Raw genomic sequence first — 17,954 nt, 5'->3', positions numbered from 1 at the left:
AACAGGAATCAAACCTTGGAGATTCAGTGGCAAACTCTGAAGAAAACATTGATTGATTCTGCCAGAGAGGTATGTGGTGAGGTTGTGTGCAAGGATAAAAAAATCAGAACTAGCTGACGGACACAGGAAGTTAAAGAGGCAGTGAAGGAAAAGAAGAAAGCATATCAAAAGTTCCTGGCAAATAAGTCAGCTTTTATTCTTACAGAATACAGAGACAAATGTAAGAAAGCTAAACAGTGTGTAAAACTAGCTAAACAAAAGTCAGGGGAGGACTTTGCCAAGAATATAGAAAATAAATATCAAGAAGGTGGCAAAATATTCTGGAGGTTGTTGAAGAAGCTTAGGAATGGAGGAAAGAGTGCTGTAAAAGGAGTTAGAGATGATAAAGGTGACATGAAAACAGGAGAAAAAGATATCCTTTAAGTATGGAGTAATTACTTTGAAAAACTGCTAAATGAAACAAGCAGTGATGACAGCACAGTGATAAAAAACACTGACCAGGCATGCAGTCAGGAATACATATCCATACTTGAAGTAGAAAAAAAGCCATCAAAGGCTTAAAATGTGGAAAGGCAGCAGGAGTAGATGATATTCGACCAGAAATGCTGAAGTATGGTGGTATAAAAGTCTTACAGTGGCTGCACTGCATAGTTCAGAAAGCCTGGACAGAGGGACGAATTCCCGATGATTGGAGTAGAGCTCTCATAGTACCCATATATAAAAAGGGAAATAAAACTGAATGTGAGAATTACAGAGGTATTTCCCTACTGAGTGTTCCTGGCAAGATCTATGCAATTATACTTGAGAAACGGTTGAGAAGAATTGTGGAAGAAAAGCTTGGTGAAGAACAAGCTGGATTCAGGCGCCAAATAGAGGCTGTCAGGCTCAGATCTTCACTTTACGACTAATAGTCGAGAAATCATGGGAATATAACAAAGATCTGTATTTAAGTTTTGTCGATTTGGAAAAGGCATATGACAAGGTGCCAAGAGAGAAGCTATTCAATACGCTGCAGTTATATGGTATCAATGGGGCATTATATCACTTAGTCTTTATTTGAGTTGTAAGTCAGCAGTTAGAATTGAAGGAAGTACAGGAAGATGGTTTAATGTTAAATCTGGTGTGAGACAAGGATGTACATTATCCCCTCTGTTATTCATTATCTATATGGATCACATTATGAAGGAAAGTAGTATTAAACCTGATATCAAAATTGGAGATGTTAATGTCAGTTCTTTGCTTTATGCGGATGATGTTATACTTCTAAATAAATCCGCTACAGGTCTGCAAGATTCTCTGACTAAATTGAATAGCTGTTGTAATAGATATGGTATGAAGGTCAGCAATAAAAAGACAATGACAATGAAAATAGGCAGAATTGTTGAAAATGTCAATTGCGTACTGAATGGAGAACCCGTGGAACAAGTAAAACATTTCAGCTACTTAGGCATGATTTTTAGTGAAGGTGGTAAATTAAATATAGAAATAGACAACAGAATCAGCAAAGCTGGTATGGTGGGAAGTCAATTGAATAAATTCATATGGAATAATAGAGAAATTAGTCGGAACACTAAATTAGCTGTATACAAGACAGTGTTCAGACCAGTTTTAACTTATGGATCTGAGAGCTGGGTCAGAAGTAAAACACTTGACCAGAGACTAGAGACCGCAGATATGAGAGTCCTGAGAAGGATTAGAGGCTTGAACAGATGGCATCAATGGCAATATCATATTAAAAATGAGGATATTAGAAAAGAACTTGACATTGTCAGCATCCAGGAATGTGTTAGCAGAGCTAATCTCAGGTGGTATGATCACTTAAATAGAATGGGAGAGGAAAGATTAGCAAAACAAGTGTTCTCTGCCAGGTTGGCAGGAAAACGATGCAGAGGAAGACCAAGATATAGGTGGATTTATACGGTACAATGTGCCTTAGACGATAGAAATAGAAGATCTGATAATGTTGGAGTCTTGACAAGTAACAGACTGATTTGGAGGAAAATTGTAGATAGGAAGTTAGTACTGATGTAAATTTTTCATGTAGTACTGTCATATCCTGAACACCCCTTGAGGGTACATGGCAGGAATTTGATGATGATGATGATGGTTCCTTGCCAAAGAAAATCGAGCAAGACCTCTTTTTGGTCTCAGAAGACAGTGGCCATAATTTTTTTATTGCCCGATTGTACCTGTTTGAATTTTTTTTGCTTTTAGAGATAATGAATAGTAGCACTGCATTGAATGTTGTTTTCACTTGATGTTTGTGTACAAAATCCACATTTTGTCACCAGTGTCACAATATGAGAAAAAAGTTCATCTTCATTTTTGTAAACATTTTTGTGCTGATTCCATTCATTGCTGTTTATGTGCATCGATCAGCATTTTTGGGACCCATCTGACACACAATTTCTTATATCCAAGCTTTTCTGTCACAATTTTATGAATGACTGAAGGTGAAACTTCTGAGAATTATAAAGTTCTGTAATTGTGACACTGATTCTCACAAATTTTTGTGTTCACTGTTTCCACCAAATTGTCTGCCACTACACTTTGCCAGCCTCTATGCTCATCATCATGCTCTTCTTTAAACAAATGACATGACTTCCTCTCCGTACACGGTCATTGATGAATTTCTGCAGCACTATTCTTTTTTGCCAACAAAGCCATGTCACACCACAAACCTCATAACTGGTAGAATTTTTTTATCACAGCACTCATTATAAATTCTTTGTAAAAGACAACAAACGATAACATGATGAAAGTAAAATGGTCAGCAGCTAGCTAATGAGTCATTCTATGCTACCATGCATGCACAACCACTCTCCCATATCTTATTTGGTGATAAATTCTGAACAGACCTTACTTTCTGGATGCACCTTGTATTTGGTCCAATCCAGATGATTTGCCTCTATTCATTGCAAACAACATAAAAATTATATCACGTAAGATCACAAATTACATCATGAACCTTAGCAGTCTGGCTTTGTGGAACATGCTCAAAACATTGCACAAGAGTAGATTTCTTATGTAAAGCCTTTATTATTATTATAAAAAACTCCATGGAGTCAAAGACTCATTGTGGGAGCTCGACTGTTACACACACACACACAGTTTATCATACTGCACCTTAAACACATTCACTGTCTCTGTGCTCACCACACTCTCGGGCAGTGCATTACATGCATTGCCCGAGATCACTCATCACTCTCCATGGAAAAAAAAACTTGCTTCTCCCCCCCCCCCCCTACTTACACTCTCCTTATACAGCTTCCAGGGGATGACCTCTTGTTCGCTTCCTGTCTTTACCCATTCTATGCAAAATCTCCCCAACATTAATCTGGTAATAACCTTAACAGCTTATATGTCTCGATTATATCCCCTCCTCCTCCTCCTCCTGTCCACCAATTTCTGCAAATTGCATTTTGTCAATCTGTTTTCATACTCAACATTCCAGAGACAGAGAAAGTTGAGAAACATTATTAAATTGTCATAATATTAACAAGTATGATGGACTGTGTTTATACCCTTTATAGAAATTAGTGTTGCTTGACATTGTTGGTCAGGTTAATATGGAAACCCCCCCCCTTTCATTGTTAATTTCATTGTAATATTATTAATACACCCTCCATAGAAAAGATAGACTCGTTGTGGGAGGTTTATTCAACTCACAACATATTCTATCATACTGAATCCTAAAATTCTTAACACTCCCTGTATTAATAACGTATTCCAGCAATGCATTCCATTCATTACAACTTCTCCGCGTATAAAAGCTACTCCTCACACTCCTCTTCACCACACTCTTACACATCTTCCAGGGATGGACTATAATTCTTCCTCTTCACTTTCTACTTTTTTGTATAATCCCCTCTTTTATTGGATTAATCCAATAAAATCCATTCACTAACTTAAACATCTCTATCATATCACCTCTTTTCCTCCTATTCACCCAACTCTGCAGTCCACATTTCTTCAACCTCTTTCTCCCCATAGCCAGCATTCTAGAGTCCTGATATTGTCTTAGACTCTCTGGACCCCCCCCCCCTCTGATTTTTCCTATCATATTGAAAACCAGATAATCAAATCTGAGCACAATAGTCTAAGTGTGGTCTGACTAATACAGTGACACAACTACCTTCTTATCACTACATGAGTACTTCGTATCATAGTAGCACTATAATGTGCAGTCTTTGCAACACTTGTAAGAGGCCTTCTAAACTTCAATCTACTCTTAATCATTACTTCGAAATCTCGAATCTCATTATTTATTAGTTTGTTGTGTGGGAGCCTATCAAAGTGGGGGGGGTCCAGAGAGTCTAAGACAATATCAGGACTCTAGAATGCTGGCTATGGGGAGAAAGAGGTTGAAGAAATGTGGACTGCAGAGTGGGTGAATAGGAGGAAAAGAGGTCAGACCAAGGTCTGACCTCTTTTCCTCCTATTGGCTGGTCAGACCAAGGAATTAACCTTGGTCTGACCAGCCAATCTCTTCTCATACTACACCTTTTCTTTCTTTACCATGTTCGTCACCTTCCTGGCCTGCACTTTATACTCTTCATAGATCCGATTGCCACCGTCTGTGTTGTACCACTCACTTATGAATGTGCATGCTTTTGTTTTCATTTCTTGCTGAAAATGCTTATAAAATATGGATGAACATTTAAAAAAATTTTTTTTTTATGTACGATATCCATGTTATTAATTAGCTCATCTCTGTCTACTTATGTTCCCATTTTTAGACAGGAAGCAGTTATATTATTTACAAATACAAATGCATAGTGTAAAATTACGGGTAGAAAATTTGCTTGAATATTTTCATATTCTTGTGATATAAAATAATAATTTAAAGCAAACAAGCTAGTTACATAATGGCTTATTTATAAAATGATAGTATAATGATAATTTTATTTATATCATTTTGAAGGATACACAGAATACTAGTGAAGCCATGCATACACTAAACCAAGAAATTTCATTTATCACACAAACAGCTAAACTTCTGGAGGATGTAAGATGCAATGAACTTATTCAGTTTTTAAGAAAATAGCCTTAACTGAAATTTCACTTGCTGAAAAAAAATTAAACAGAATTTTAACACCTCCTTAGAAAATTTATTTTCATTTAGGAGGGAAAAAAGTGTTTATGCATTTTATATCTTTCCTCTATATGAAAATAACTTAATAAAATGTATATTCATTCTATATTATGTGTAGCACTATCTCATTTTCATTACATGACTTTTGCTATGCTATTGTTTTAGTTTATTCTATTTCATTTGAGCATATAATAATTTTTGTCGACATAATAATTTTTTTAGTTTTTATAAATTTACTGTTATTGTTTATCTTGTTAGCCTTGGATCTGTCAAGATCAAAGGCTAATAGTTAGTTAACAGATAGTTTACACTGGTGTCCAGAACCTAAGGACAAACACTATTTCTCAAGATTACATCCACAAATTCTGACGAATCAGCTTCCAGCAATTTGTATAACTGATGATTTCAAATTAAAACCGGGTACACATTTATATTTTCAAATCATGTACAGAGGAGTCACGTGGTGGCAGGATAAAAGGCAAAAGGCCGTGCTAAGTAAATTGTGTTTTAAGGACTTTTTTTGTGAAGGAATAAAATTGCAAACTTGGATGTTTTGTAATGTCTCAAACACATCATCTAGATGATTTCGCATGAGGAAGAATTATTGGAAATCTTGAAGAAGGCTGCAGAATTACATCTATTGCCAGAGAGTTGGCCTCAAGGGCTCACTTTAGCGACTACAGGCATGGGGAACCCAAGATACCTGATACTGGACCATGTCTTACTTCACGTAATATACATCTGTTATATTATCTGTAGACTGGTCCCTCCCTTTTTTTTCCTTTCCTTCTTTCGTTTCTTCTTGCTCCTTCCAACCAATGTTATTAGAGTATTCTAGGGCTAGGAGTGAATCTTACCTATTTTGCTATTTCATCTTATCTCATCTTATGTGGAAAGGGCTTCTGCAACCCTACCACTTTCTTCTTGCAGTGACGTCACTCCAAAATGCTAATATGGTTGTGCCTTATAACACATCTCATGCTGCATCGGTTGTCATGCAGAATAATCAGAGCCGTTTTAAGGGCTTAGGCAGAGCATCCTGTTCGAGAGGTATATTACAGTATCCATCAAAAGTCAGTGATACTGTGAATGAGCAACACAAAAGGTATAAGATTAATCTTAGAAGGGAATTTTACATATGCACATGGAATGTTCGGGGGTCTACAGATGGGTACTCTTGAGATTGTCTGTAAAGAGATGGATAGGTATAAAATTGACATCCTGGGAATTACAGAGACCAGATGGAATGGAGAAGATCACTTCAAAAGACAGGATGGTAAGCTATTGTTTACTCAGGTGGTGACTCAAAGCTTCATGGGGTAGCTGTGATACTGAAGACAGCTCAGGCAAGAAGCCTTCTTGGTTATAACCCCATTAATGATAGGATACTTTCAATTAGACTTAAGGCTCAGCCTACCAATGTATCAATTGTGGTAGTTTATGCACCCCACAACCGATAGGCCTGAAGAACAGTGTGAAGAATTCTATGAAACTTACAAACTGTTTTGTACTGCTTACCAAGGAGAGACATGCTTTACTTCTTAGGGGGATTTAAATACAAAAGTGGGAAAGAGTATAAGAGTTAGGCTGGAGTGTGGCATGTTTGGTCTAGGTGAACGCAACATGCGTTGGAATTTGCCCATGCTAACAGATAACAGATTAGTTATTACCAATACCTGCTTCCAGAAACACCCACGACGGATCTATACTAGGACATCTGACATTGATAGGTCAAGGTACCAGATTGATTACATCCTGGCTCTCCAGCAGTGGAAGACGAGTATCTCTGATGTGCATACTTGTCCTGGAGCAGATTGTGGTACTGACCATCAGCTAGTAAGAGCAAAAGTAAGACTAAGACTCTGAAAACTTCCAGGTCAGGCACATCCCACTAGATTGGAATAGTGAATTCACAGAAGAAACATCAACTCGGTTGGGTGGTTTTTTGGAGACCAATGAGGAGAACTCACCAGAAATGCTTTGGGAAGGAGTCAAGGTGATAATACAGGATGCAGCGAAGAAGTATCTCAGCTCAATAAGAAGACCAAGAGACCCATGGATATCAGATTCAACATGGGAACTAATCAAAAGAAAGTGGTTGGGACACAAGGACTGAAGAATACAAGAGATTACATAGAGAAGTCAGAAGAGCCATCATGCAGGACAAGGAAAAGTTCTATACTAATAAATGTAAAGAGATAGAGTTCCAGATGAGGAGGCACAATTATAAAGGAATGTTTTATTTAGTTCGTGACTTACAGCACAGGTTTAAGCCTAAATTGAATGTCATCAAAGACAGGAATGGAGCATTATTAACAGAAGAAATGGAAATCAAAAACAGATGGAAAGAATACTGTGAGGAACTGTACAGCAGAGTGGATAAAGAAAATGTGGAGCCCTCTCACTAGGAAGATTTTGATTTGGAATCTCCTCCACTTAGGCATGAAGTTGAAAGAGTAGTTAAGCAGCTTAACAGCAATAAGGCCCCAGGTACAGATGAAATCCCAGCAGAGTTAATTAAAGCCACAGAGTATGGAGGGATAAGAGTGTTTCATAGATTGATTACAAGAATATGGGAGACAGGATCATGGCCTAGAGACTGGAAGAAGTCAGTTTTCATACCACTACATAAGAAAAGTGATTTGAAAGCATGCAAGAACCATAGAACTATTAGTTTAATATCTCATGCAAGCAAAATTTTATTGAAGATCATGCTAATTAGGATTGAGGCCAAAGTTGAGAGAGAGATGCCCGAGGAACAAGCAGGTTTTAGGAAAGGTAAGGGCACCAGACATCAGATCCTTTGCCTTAGACAATCTAACAGATAAGCTTAGGTGTTGATGGTTATTCCTGACTTATTTTTCATGGTATTAACAACACCACAAACACTTTTTTCAACAAAGATGTTTTATTAATATATTTCGCTGATCTTCAATTCAGCATCATCAGAGCACAACACACATGTAAACACAACAGTGAGTGAGTGAAACAATATAATTGCAAAAGACAAAAGATCTAAAGTCCTATTTTTTGGCACCCTCTAACAAAAAAAAAAAAAAAAAAAAAAAAAACGCAGTTATCCAGGAGTTTTTCTTAGGATAACCGTCTCCCAAATTTTTGGCAAATTAATGCAACCATATTTGTTAAGGTTGGGAGAATTCTTCAAAGCCATTGCTGACTCAACTCCTCTACTTTTGTAAAAAATTCAATCCATTTCACTTTTTTCAACAAAGATGTTTTATTAATATATTTCACTGATCTTCAATTCAGCATCATCAGAGCACAACACACATGTAAACACAACAGTGAGTGAGTGAAACAATGTAATTGCAAAAGACAAAAGATCTAAAGTCCTATTTTTTGGCGCCCTCTAACGAAAAAAAAAAAAAAAAAAAAATGCAGTTATCCAGGAGTTTTTCTTAGGATAACCGTTCCCAAATTTTTGGCAAATTAATGCAACCATATTTGTTAAGGTTGGGAGAATTCTTCAAAGCCATTGCTGACTCAACTCCTCTACTTTTGTAAAAAATTCAATCCATTTCAAAACACTGGTCAAAAATCTAATCCTAAAAGATTCAGACATAATGGTTAGTTTCAGTGTCACCTCCTTATTTACCAAAGTACCACTTATAGATACTCTTGATTTAATCAAGTCTAAATTTCCCCCCAGATATTTTTGAATTATTTCAATTTACCATGAATGCAGGTTACTTTACATGGGGGGGGGGATTCTACAAACAGATTAATGGTACTGCTATGGGTTCCTCCCTCTCTCTCCTGTTAGCAAATTTTTACATGGAACACTTTGAAAACAAAGTACTTACCACAGCTACATACAAGCCACAAGTGTGGTTACGCTATGTAGATGATGTGTTTGCCATCTGGCCCCATGGACAAGACACTTTGGATGCTTTTGTCACCTACCTAAACAGCCAACACCCCAAAATTCACTTCACAGTAGAAAAAGAATCAAATAACTGTTTACCATTTCTTGACACATTAGTCACCCGCCTTTCAGATGGATCACTATCTTTTTCTATTTACAGAAAGCCTACACACACAGGAAGATACCTACATAAACAATCACATCATCATCCAGTCCAACAGTACGGTATTTTAAAAACACTTACACACAGAGCCAGAGTCATTTGTTCCAACGATACAGCTCTGACCACGGAACTCCAATACCTGCGCCATACGTTCTTAGCCAACGGCTACAATCCCTACAAAATAGATAAAATACTACATAGGCCCATTACTCTGCCCTCCCCTAATACACAAGAATACAACATGACCATTTCTATTCCCTATATCAGAGGTACATCGGAAAAGATAGCCAAAATATTATTGAAACATGGCCTTTGCACCATTTTCAAACCTCATGTCAAGCTGGCAACTCTGATCCGCTCACCTAAGGATAAACTTCACCCTTTAGCACACCCAGGAGTGTCTGAAGTTCTGTGTGACTGTGACTTGGCCTATTATGGGCAAACAGGAAGATCAGTGAACATCTGCCTGGAAGAACATGAAAGATACATTCGCTACTATTACTATGGCAAGTCAGGACTGGCAGACCACGCTTTGGACATTCCTTCAAACAGGATTAGATGGAGGAAAACAAATGTGCTATTTAGGAGTCGTTATAGATCTGAAAGATTATTTTTTGAGTCAGCAATGGCTTTGAAGAATTCTCCCAACCTTAACAAATATGGTTGCATTAATTTGCCAAAAATTTGGGAGACAGTTATCCTAAGAAAAACTCCTGGATAACTGCATTTTTTTTTTTTTTTTTCGTTAGTGGGCACCAAAAAATAGGACTTTAGATCTTTTGTCTTTTGCAATTATATTGTTTCACTCACTCACTGTCACGTTTACATGTGTGTTGTGCTCTGATGATGCTGAGTTGAAAATCAGCGAAATATAAGCATTAATAAAACATCTTTGTCGATAAAAGTGTTTGTGGTGTTGTTAATTCCGTGAAAAATAAGTCATGAATTTGCCTTAGACAGATTATAGAAAAATATAAAGAATTCAGATTCCCTCTGGTAATGTGTTTCTTAGACTACTCTAAAGCTTTTGACTGTGTTGAGCATGTGAAACCAGATAGTGTGTTGGGTTTTCCTCAACACACTATCTGGTTGATAGCCAATTTGTATAAGGAGCAAGAAGCCACAGCAAGAACAATGTTGGATTGACTGACTGGCTTCAAGTTGGAGAAAGGAGTTAGACAAGGATGTTTACTTTCTCCTCACTTGTTTAGTATATATGCAGAGGACATCATGTATGAGGCATTGGATGAGCTCAGGACAGAAATTAGGATAGGAGGTAGATTGATCAGTAATCTGAGGTATGCTGATGATACAGTTCTTCTTTGTAATGACATTTAAGAACTAGGACTAATTCTTGACAAAGTTAACAAGATCAGTAATAACAGAGGACTTCAACTCAATCCTAGGAAGACAAAGATTATGATTCTCAAAGGAAATACAAACAGGGAAGCTCTTGAGAAACAAGTGTACCTTAATGGAGAAAGAATTGAGGAAGTCAACAAGTTTGAGTACCTGGGATCCATTATTAATGTGAAGAATTGCTGTTCAGAAGAAGGTTAGGAATGGCTAAAACAACAGTGAGAGACCTGTCTAAAATCTGGAAGGATGGATCTATCTCCATGGGAACAAAGTTGAGGATTTTGGATGCAGTTGTTTTTCCAACAGCGACTTATGGATGTGAGACTTAGAACTTAAAGAAGTCAGATAAGAAATGGATATCTGCTTTTGAGATGTGGTGTTACAGAAGGCTGTTGAGGACGTCATATACTGAAAGGCGTACAAATGAATGGTTGTTAGAAAAGATCAGTAGAACTTTAAGGCTCCTTAAGGATATTGACAGAAGAAAGCTAAAATATTTTGGACACACATAAAGGATGGAAGGTGGACTTCTTAGAACAGTAATAGAATGTAAAGTTCCTGGAAAAAGAGGAAGGGGTAGACCATCAATGAGATGAACTGATGGTGTGTGGAGTGACTGATCTTCAGAGAGTTGAGGCCACAAGAAAAGCAAACAACAGGACTACATGGCAAGGCCTGGTGTCGCACATCACTGAGCATTGGAATGACAATACGGCATCTGTAGATGCCCAGTGAACATATAGATTAGACCAGAGAGTTTGGAATTTCACATGGTGTTGTATCCAGGTTCTGGGCAGCACTTCACAATAGCATGTGTTCCAAACGTTTGCTAAGAGGTTGTCCTCGCTCTAACATGGAGGATGAAGACAGATTTTGGTTATAACAGCAAAAACGTAATCGATGCACCCCGACAGGTTAGCTTTCAAGTTGGCTCCATTCACGTGCAGATATGCAGATATCTTGACAAACTGTGACAAGACATCTGTGACAAATAGGCCTATACGCAAAGGACTGCAGCCTGTTTCCCTTTACCCACAGCTCATTGTGAATTGGACAGCTCGTCTTGTCCCTGAAAATTTGACAAGAATCCAATGGGCTAATGTGATAGTCTTTCATCCGATTCTAGATGACAACTTGATCTGGTGTGAAAGTGGTACCGTTTACCATTGTGAGAATGTTTTTGAAAGCTATAGATACAGCAGTGCTGGGGTCATGGTGTGGAGAAGCATTATGCTTAATGGACGCTACAAGTGCAGGAAGAAGGGACTGTGATTGCTGAATGATATTGCAATGAAGTTCTTCATCATGTTTGCTTGTTCTGTGTTACTGTAGGCAAAGAATTCATTTTTATGGGTGACAAATGCCACACCATATCATACATGATCAGTGGAGATACTTCTGGAGATCGAGGATATTAATCAAATAGGGTGGCCAGCATGCTCCTCTGATCTCAACCCCATAAAACACATTTGGGATGCAGGAGATGCATTGCTGCTCAAAATTCCCCCTCTAGAAAACAAACATGACCTTATCCTTCTTTAAAGGAAGAGTGAGCCAGTTTTCCTTAAGAACTCCTGAATCACTTGGTGCTAAGTATGGTATGATGTTGTGAAAGCTGCATCACAGTTTCGGGGGGGTGGAAATATTCCATATTGAAATGTTTCTCCTCTAGTTTTCTATAAGCACTTAACATTAATAAGTTAACTACATCTTAGGAAATTTGTAACTTTTACCAAAAATATATTGGAATTTAATTTGAACTAAATTTGTAACACATTTTTTGTGTAATATAATATATTAGTATGTTAGCAATAAATTTATGTCCACATTTGGCTGGAGTCACAAAATCTTTTCATATCCAGTTAAAAATGTAGTTTGTTCCTAGCTTTTGGACACTAATGTATAAATGAGTCTTTCTCTGATACTGTGAAAAATGTATCATTACTTGATATTTTTTGCATTTTAATATGAGAATTATATTTCCGATTCCTACAGATTGTGTGAGGCTAATGATTTCTTAAAGAGTGGGTTGGGGGGGGGTGGAGAAGTTCATGACATTCATTTGTGTTGGCACCTATCTGATGGATGATTCACAAAATGAAGAGACAGTAGATCCCCGTGTTCAGGTCAGTTTTTGAGTACTCATCTTTCTTACAATTTGTAATAAATGATCATCTGTATTTAATGGGAGTGGGAAAAAAAAAAAAAACTTCATTTGCCAATATTTGTTGTATTACCCATTGAACTAAATGGGAGTTTAAATTTCATAAGTTAATATTTGTGCATGCATTTTACATGTTTATCAACAAGACACAGCAGTACCGCAGCATATCTCTTACAACACTGGTAGCGATATCAAGATACTAATGAATTGTAAGAAATTCTTTTTTAGATATTTCCAGTATGCGATCTCATGTATCTAATACCATTTACAGATATCCAGTGAAATTTTCTATAACTAGCTAATACTTTTTCAGTGGTTCCAGCATATGTGATTTCTGCATACGATACACAACTGTATGCTTATGCTCCTTATTCTTGTAGAAACTGTATGTTTATTATTCTTACACTCCAACCTTATTTTTGTTTCATATTATTTTTTTCTGATTATTTTTTACTCTCAGAAAAAATAATCATATAGATTCAAATCTGATGAGTATGATGGCAAGGACACTGACTCATAATATAATTAGTGGTGATAAACTTTGTTACTTGTTCTCCAAGAATTATCGTATGTGTGGTACACACTCACAAACAGTAATGTGTGTGTATATATTGGGTGAATGTGTATCAGTGGTGTCACGTGCCCATTTCAGTTGGGTGTGCTATTGTGTGGCTTATACAACCCATGCTACAAAATTTGTCAATTTGACTATGTGATTGCAATTTTATCGACGTATGAAAGTTTTAAGAATGCATAGTGCATCAGCACTCATCTTAATTAGTCCAATGCAATTAATTGTAGGATAACTTTGAATACCTTAATTTATCACTTAATTCTAACCAAATCTGTGTAGAGTGAGGATGCGCTATTTGATTGGTATATTTGAATTACTCAAAGATGTGAATATAATAGTAAATTTGGAAGAGGAGGATGCGGCTTACCTCTTTCGATTACAGTCATACAATCCGCAGAAGCTCTGGCAGAAAACAGAACATTCATTAAATAGTCGACACTGTTTCCCATTGTAAATGTGGGCAAAAAAGTTATAAATTATTTGTAGAAAATTATATGTTAAAATTTGTCTATGTCAGTTATAAACACATCAGATGACACTCAGAAAACAAAAATAGCAACTCATGACAAATGACAATGTTCAGTTGGATTAATTGACACAATAACCAATCATAGCCACTAATTTCTGGGTGCTATTGTCACAGTGCACATTCTGCCTCACCTTCTGAGGCAGAATGTGCACTGAGACAATAAAACCACTGAAAAACTAAGAATTTGATCCACTGCACCATCTGTACATCTCTTCAAATGGCTCAAAGGTATTTGTGACCACACACACACACACACACACACACCCAGGCTATTGAATACTAATGTGATGCAATGTTTACATTGCATTACATTAAATCACTATCTTCCAAATCTCTATTTAAGTCTATAGCAGAAATCCGGGATTCGTTTTGCTTTTCCTAACTAGTATACGATCTTGAGTAAGTGTAGTTTTTCTTTTTTTTGCCCACACTTTCCTCAGGAGAAAAGGTATCTATCTCCCTAATCCTCTTTAAAATCACATTAACAGTACTAAGACAATGCCACATTCATTGGCAATTTGTCTCTGAGCCATTGATGTGTACTGAGAAAGAGTACAAATTTTTGAACATTTTCTTGGAGATTTATCCATTTTATAGCTACACAAAATGAATAAAACACTAGAAATGTTCAACTTGTTTACACTGTTAAAAATGTGCAACACCTAATAATAAACATTGTAGAGACAGTTTAAACACATAGCACTCAACCAAAATAGTGAACTAAAACCAAAACCGAAAATGGTAAACCAAAACCAAACTTATTGTGAACTGAACAAAAACCAAATTAAAAACTTTGACAAGAATTCGGCTTGTTTGGATTAATCTGTTCGCTACTGTGTAGTGGGGTACCAATTTTTTATTCACTTAACCCAATTTTTTTATATGGTATTAACAAAAATTCTGTATTTCCATAATTGTAGTGATTCATTTTAATGTTTCTAGAATACATAGAAACAGGAATGAAATAGATAATTTACTGAATAACTAAACATTTACAACTTGGTATTTTGCTTGCTCAAGCTAGCATTGGCAAAGGCATATTGAATATACGCAATAAAGACTGAAAATTAAATGAGCTTCAGAGCAAGAACAGTTGTGTGTATGGAGAGTGACAGCCACACTGATTTTGTGTGATTTTTGCTCACATGCATGTCATCTAGAGAGAACACATACTACACACACACACACACACACACACACACACACACACACACATACACACACCAGTTGTCATACTTGTTCTTGAATTCATTCACACTACTTGCACACACAACATTCAATGGCTCCAATCACTCACTACTCTATGAGAGAACTCTATCCTCTACCAAATGGAGTGATGATCAATGTTCCTCCTTGCTCTGCATTTTTACGATGATAAGATATCCAATGTACTAGTGCATTGGATATCTTATCATGCACTAGTATTTTCAAACTGTGATTATGCATCCCAACTTATCACTTCTGCAACAGAGAACATCCTCCGGTGATTGGATCTGATCCATCATCAGCGTATCCAATTAGCTACTGGTTAGCTAAGAGATAAAACATTTGTCTCTTAATCATCATCAAATTCCTGCCATGTATCCTCAAGGGGATGTACAGGATACCCTCTTGACAGCATTCATTCTCAACTTCCAAGGATGCCCTCTCGTCCTTTCTCCACCTTCCATAAAATGAAAAATTCCAATTGAAATCTTATATGACTCTCTCTCAAGTTTGCAAGTCTCAATCATATCCCCCCCCTTCTTTCTCCTGTTTGCTAGTGTCCGTCTACAAATTCTCAATCTGTCTTCATAATCAGTATTCCACAATCCTGATATCAATTTCAACGCTCTCCTTTTCACTCTCACCAATATCAGAATCATATCGGAGACCTGACTTGCTCACAGTAGTCTAGGTGAGGTCTTATCAAGGAATTGTAAAGAGACAAAATGACATCCTTATCTTTACGTGTCAAGGTTTGTTTCAAAATTGCAATTATCTTCTGAGTTGTATTTGTAATTTTAGCTGTATGGCTCTTGAACTTCAATTTCTTGTCTAAGCCTAATCAGTTTCTTCTAGAATAATCCCACCATATAGATTGAATAACACACACTGATCCTTTTGGCACACCACTGGTTTCCTCAAATCTTGCAGGCTCACATTCCCCCCCATATACCACTATTTGATATCTGTCAGCCAGCCATCCTTTTATCCACACCAATATTTTCTCATTTCTGCAACAGTCTTCATTGCTGTATTCTGTAAAAAGCCTTAGCAAAATCCAGAAGTATCATGGCATATCATTCCCCTTGTCTAACTCAATGGTAATATTATTTTGGAATGTGAGTAAGTTGCTCAAACATGACCTTCACATAGTAAACCCATGCTGTTTATTGCCAAGTAGAGATTCTTTGTCAACCCATTTCTGAATGTGAGCCTTAACCAACTTTTTCAAAATCTTCACTACTATCCTCCAGAGATACTAATAGGTCAATGGCTGTATACATCAGTCTTTGCACCACTATTGTGTAATAAGATTACCATACATTTTTCCACTCCTGTTGAATCTTCCCTATTCTGAGATTTAAATTATATATCCTGGTCAAAGGAATAACCAGTTCATTTGAACACACTTTTAGCATTCATGCTGATATCCCATCCATCCTTATTGTCAAATTCTTATTCAGATTGTGTAATAGTTCTAATATCTCCTCCTCCTCGTAAACCTGAGTTTCTTCATCCATTGAAGAGGTAGCAGTGAGCACAATGTTGTATACACTGGATTGATAGCATTTAGCAAAGTTGGCACTCGTTAGTTGAACAACCAATTCTGCATTTATCACCCTCACATCATCTGCATTCAGTAGAGTTATTCTTTCATATTCATTCTTTCTTTTACTTGCAACAAAATATAGAATTCTTTGGAGTTGTCTTTAGCTTGTAGAGCCAGTTTCTTATTATACTCAGAGTTAGCTTTCTGTACAGCATTTGTGGCTCTTCTTGTCTGCTCCTTATAATTTTCATAACTGACATCATCCTTATGCACTCATTCTTCCACATCAACTTTTTCTTTTAAATCTCTTGCTTAATTAGATTACATATTCATTTTCCATCTATTCTATTTATTCTTTGAACTCTAGAGATACATTCTGATATTGCATCATTTAAGTATTTTTTAAATGCTTCCTATGCACTCTCGATATTCTTCTCATCCAGCAACTGATGTCATGCTGCCGAACCCAGCATACTGCTCAGTTGGTCATAATTTCCTGCTTTGTAGTTCACCATATAACCTTTTTTGATGGAACATTCATGACTTTAGCCACTTCCCAAGTGAGCACAGCATGACGACCGTCACCAACCAGAGGCAGAATAGTTATATCCTTAACTGAAATCCCCTCTGACACTATAATCAAACACTCTTTGACCTTCTTCTGTCACAAGCTTCTTGAGAAAGTTATCTCGTAACTGCTCAATAATTTCGGTTTCATTCTTTTCATGAGATTTTACTGCTTCTCATTCAATGTTTGGATAGTTAAATTTCCCAATTATGATTACTTTTTCATGCTTGCTGTCTTTATTTGATGATGCATTTCTTCATCACTAGTAACTGATCCACTAGGTCTGTAACAACATCCCACTATGTATTTGATCTTGTTAATATACACTTCATGCCAGATGGCTTCAAACTCATTGCCACATGAAAAACTTAACTAGTATTACAGTCATAGGTCTCTACACTAACTGGATTCAATTCATCCAATATCATTAGAAGCATGCCCTCTCCTCTCCTGTCTTTCCTTTCTAAAAATACTCTACCCTTTACACTCGATACCAGTTAATATATTGATTCTGATAAGCTGGATCTCAATCTGATGTTCTAGATTGTACTTATCCTCCCTGTGGTCATTTCATTCAACTGCCTCTCAGTTTTCTGTAATTCCTGTGTAATCTCTCTCTAATAAGCTGCTTTAACTTCACTATTTTGGAGGTCAATTCCTTTTCATTAACCTCCTCAATATCTCCAGTATCTTCCTTAATGGGTCAACCCTTCTTAGTATGTTGTTTCTGGTGCTATTTTTAACTGTATTTAATATTGCAATAGCTTAACAAAAATATGTTATAAAACACTAAATACACTACTTGTCTAAGGGGAACAATGCAATAAAAGAGATAATCACTAATTTTACAAGAACGCCAAA

At 36.7% G+C, this 17,954-nt stretch overlaps 1 protein-coding gene across 4 annotated transcripts in view; it reads left to right on the top strand.

Moving 5' to 3' along the window:
• The window catches only part of LOC150105443 (SH3 domain-binding protein 5 homolog), a 196,951-nt gene that overhangs the window by 22,998 nt on the left and 155,999 nt on the right, over positions 1 to 17,954 (top strand). For all 4 annotated transcript variants that reach the window (XM_090394819.1, XM_090394816.1, XM_090394818.1 and 1 more), the window contains one exon: positions 12,499 to 12,629. In XM_090394819.1, the coding sequence (XP_090250945.1) occupies positions 12,555 to 12,629 (75 nt within the window). In that variant the 5' untranslated portion in view covers positions 12,499 to 12,554. The remainder of the gene's footprint in view (positions 1 to 12,498; positions 12,630 to 17,954) is intronic.

This window comes from Typopeltis vanoorti, chromosome 6 (genome assembly GCF_054136105.1).
Source record: "Typopeltis vanoorti isolate ZY-2024b chromosome 6, IOZ_Tvanoo_1.0, whole genome shotgun sequence".
Taxonomy (NCBI): Eukaryota; Metazoa; Arthropoda; class Arachnida; order Uropygi; family Thelyphonidae; genus Typopeltis; species Typopeltis vanoorti.
This window is presented reverse-complemented; position numbering and strand designations above follow the sequence as displayed.